Here is a 2,974-nt window from a genome sequence, read left to right as displayed (position 1 = left end):
TTTTTTACATCTATCTGTTTGCTTTATACTATTAGCTTTAAAAAAACTTATTCCAGTAATCTCCTCCGGTCTACAATCTTGCTTAGAACTGGAGCGTAAAGCATTCTTGAAGTAATGGTGTAGGTAAGGTTCGTTTGAAGCTATGATGGACCCACTAAAGAATGAAACCTGTTATTTAATGAACCTGCCTTGACCATTTCTGTTCTGCTATTTACCTCTGGCTTCGATACGCGTTCTTGGCTTCTTTGAAAACAAATGTAGTTATTGTCATGTGTCAGTGAAATCTTTCTAAAATTGAACTAAATTTTTATATGCCTACTTCTACACGAACTTGCTCTTATGTGGTTCAGTTTATTTTAGATTTAGCATAGCGAAAATATGTATTTATAAAGATATTACATGTCTAGGTAATTAAATTAAAACGTTTCTGATAAAAATTCTTTTGAACGAAAAATGAATTTATACGTTATGTACGTTTCTACCTCTCTATAATGAAAATAGAGTAAATAAATTTAATAGCCGAAGAATTCAAAAGAAGAAAACAAGGATACCTTTATTGCTCCCTTTGTTTACCAAGCATAGTACAAGCCTTGGATTTGCGGCCAGTGACAAACTTGTGGATTCAACATAAGAACTGCCGCTTATTAACTTATTTTCATTAAAATAATTTGGTTCAATGTTTTCGCGCAACACCAATCTGCCATGATACTATCAATACATTCATATTTGTTTATTTGACTTTGCCATCTAGTTTACAAATATATATATAAAATAACAGAAATGATACTAAATAACCTATAATTTTCATCAGACATTTTTAAATTCAATTACGCAGATTTATAATATTTTTATAAATGAATCTTTTTGCCATGTTGAATCCAAAATATGTCGATAATATTAAATTAAAAGATATGAAACAATTTACTCATGTCAAATTGATGTAATAGAGAATAAAAAAAAATCTTAAACAAGAGTTATTATTGTTTCCTAAGCTTGAGAAAAATATTTAATTAAATCAAACACGAAGAGCAGACAATTTGACAAGCGTGAATCCATCTCTTGCGTTTGTCACAATAGCCCAAACGAATGAATCTGCCATAAATGCAGACATGTGCGAATTTGTCAAATTTGGTTAGATATAGACGCATTTTTAAATTTATTATAACTTTATCAAAGACTTAATAATGTATTTTAATTCCCTTACTCTTGCCAAATATGGCATACAGGGGGGAGGGGATGACGAGTTATTGTTTAAGGAACCTATTCTAATCAGAGTGGGAAGGTCGAGTTTACATTTCGTGGGACAACCATGAAATAAAAGTTAAATCCGAAATCGAACTGGTGCAACTGCAGACATAAGGTTGCTAAGATGACGGCTCAACTCATACACAACGGCCTTCATAAATAAAGAATTCATGTTCGGGCTTATTATTGTTTAAAAAGTTGAGAATTTATAAATTAATAATAATTTGTTTTAAAATTGAAATAAATGAAGTCCTGCCCCTTTCATACTTGGACATGAGGTGCCTATGTAAATCTGTTATCAGTTATCGGTATCTGTTCTTGATATGCGAGATAGTGTGCCTCCGGATCGGACCTGTGTCCTCCGTAGTGGACGTGCGTCGTCTCCTCCGACTGCTTCCCGCCGACCAACTTCTTCAGACCGACCAGAGAGGCTACGACGAGGGCCAGCTTGCCGATGAAGAGTGCGGTAGCCGCCATGAGTGCTATCGCCTTGAGCTTGAATGGCAGAAGAACAGCTGCTAGCGTAGCCAGTGCCACCATGATATAGGCGTACTTACGTCTGCTCTTTCGACGTCTTCCCTCTGAAACAAACAAGTAAACATGAAATAATATAATCAAATGTATAACTAATATTATTTATATATATAATTTATATACAGCCTTCTGTTTGCAGTGAACATTTAATATTTAATGTAGGCGTAAACAGCACTGGTTACATTTGTATTATTTCATCTACAGACATCCAGTATGTTCTAACCATATTTTCATTTCGTTGGATCACCACAGAAATAAAGGTCGGATTCCAACCGGCGCCGCTGTAATTCCCTGGTGGCAAAGATAGTACAAGAGCCGGGAAGTAAAAAGGCAATTATCTCACCCCAATTTTTTATTACTTTAATGAAAACTATGAATAATTACTAGTCAAAATTTATGAGTCTGCCAAGTATAGGTAAGGGCAATAAAAAATGGTGGCTGTATAAAACCTTAAAAAAACACTAATTTTTCATTCGGAGCTCTAAAAATTACCAACAACAAAAAGCAAAATTTCTTAAAAATCTACTGAAAGATTAGTACTGAGTTAATTTATTTTGAGAAATTAAGATCTCAGGAACTATGTGACGTACAGATGTCTATTAGCATTCAAATTAAAGATAGTTTAATGGACTATAAAGAAGTCTGTGACCTTTACCTTCGTAGGTAATTAATAGTAGTTTTAATGATATTTGCTAAAATAAATTGATTTATAGTAGTTCGGACGATAAATTTGATTTATGAAAAACTTCATTTCAGAAACCATCGGACGTACAGGTGTCTGCCAGCGCTCAAATTAAAGCTAGTTAAATTTACTACAAAATAGGTAATAATCTTTATCTTTGTAGGAGTAGTAGTTTTTGACAAAATAAACTAATGAAATTTTTGAAAAAATATATCTCTAGATCCATAAGACGCACATATGTCTGCCAAAACTCAAAATAAAGTAAATTTAACTTTCTATAAAGTAGTTTATGACACTTATCTTCGTAGGGGTAATAGCTTTTATGATATTCACATATGAATATAAATTTGGCAAATGAAAATTTTTCCGAACAACTATACAATTTATTTTTAGCAAATTTCATGTAAAATACTAAGGATACCTTCATACTGATGTTATTTTCTTTTTTAAAAACATTTCTTCCTTCCTTCATTCACATTTGCAACTTAAAACAGGTTCTGTTGATTTTTTTTT

The 2,974-nt window shown here is 32.4% G+C and overlaps 1 protein-coding gene across 1 annotated transcript in view; it reads right to left on the bottom strand.

Annotated features, from left to right (window-relative positions):
* Nucleotides 1-6: 6 nt before the first annotated feature.
* Nucleotides 7-2,974, bottom strand: part of LOC106685457 (uncharacterized) — a gene marked incomplete at its 5' end in the record, with an annotated part of 8,840 nt that continues 5,872 nt past the window's right edge. The window contains one exon of the mRNA XM_014428135.2: nt 7-1,826. Coding sequence (XP_014283621.1) covers nt 1,528-1,826 — 299 coding nt within the window. The remainder of the gene's footprint in view (nt 1,827-2,974) is intronic.

The sequence above is a fragment of the Halyomorpha halys genome, unplaced genomic scaffold (genome assembly GCF_000696795.3).
Source record: "Halyomorpha halys isolate HHAL.00 unplaced genomic scaffold, Hhal_1.1 Scaffold695.1, whole genome shotgun sequence".
Taxonomy (NCBI): domain Eukaryota; kingdom Metazoa; phylum Arthropoda; class Insecta; order Hemiptera; family Pentatomidae; genus Halyomorpha; species Halyomorpha halys.
Note: the sequence above shows the minus strand (reverse complement) of the source record. Positions and strands in the feature narration are given on the sequence as shown.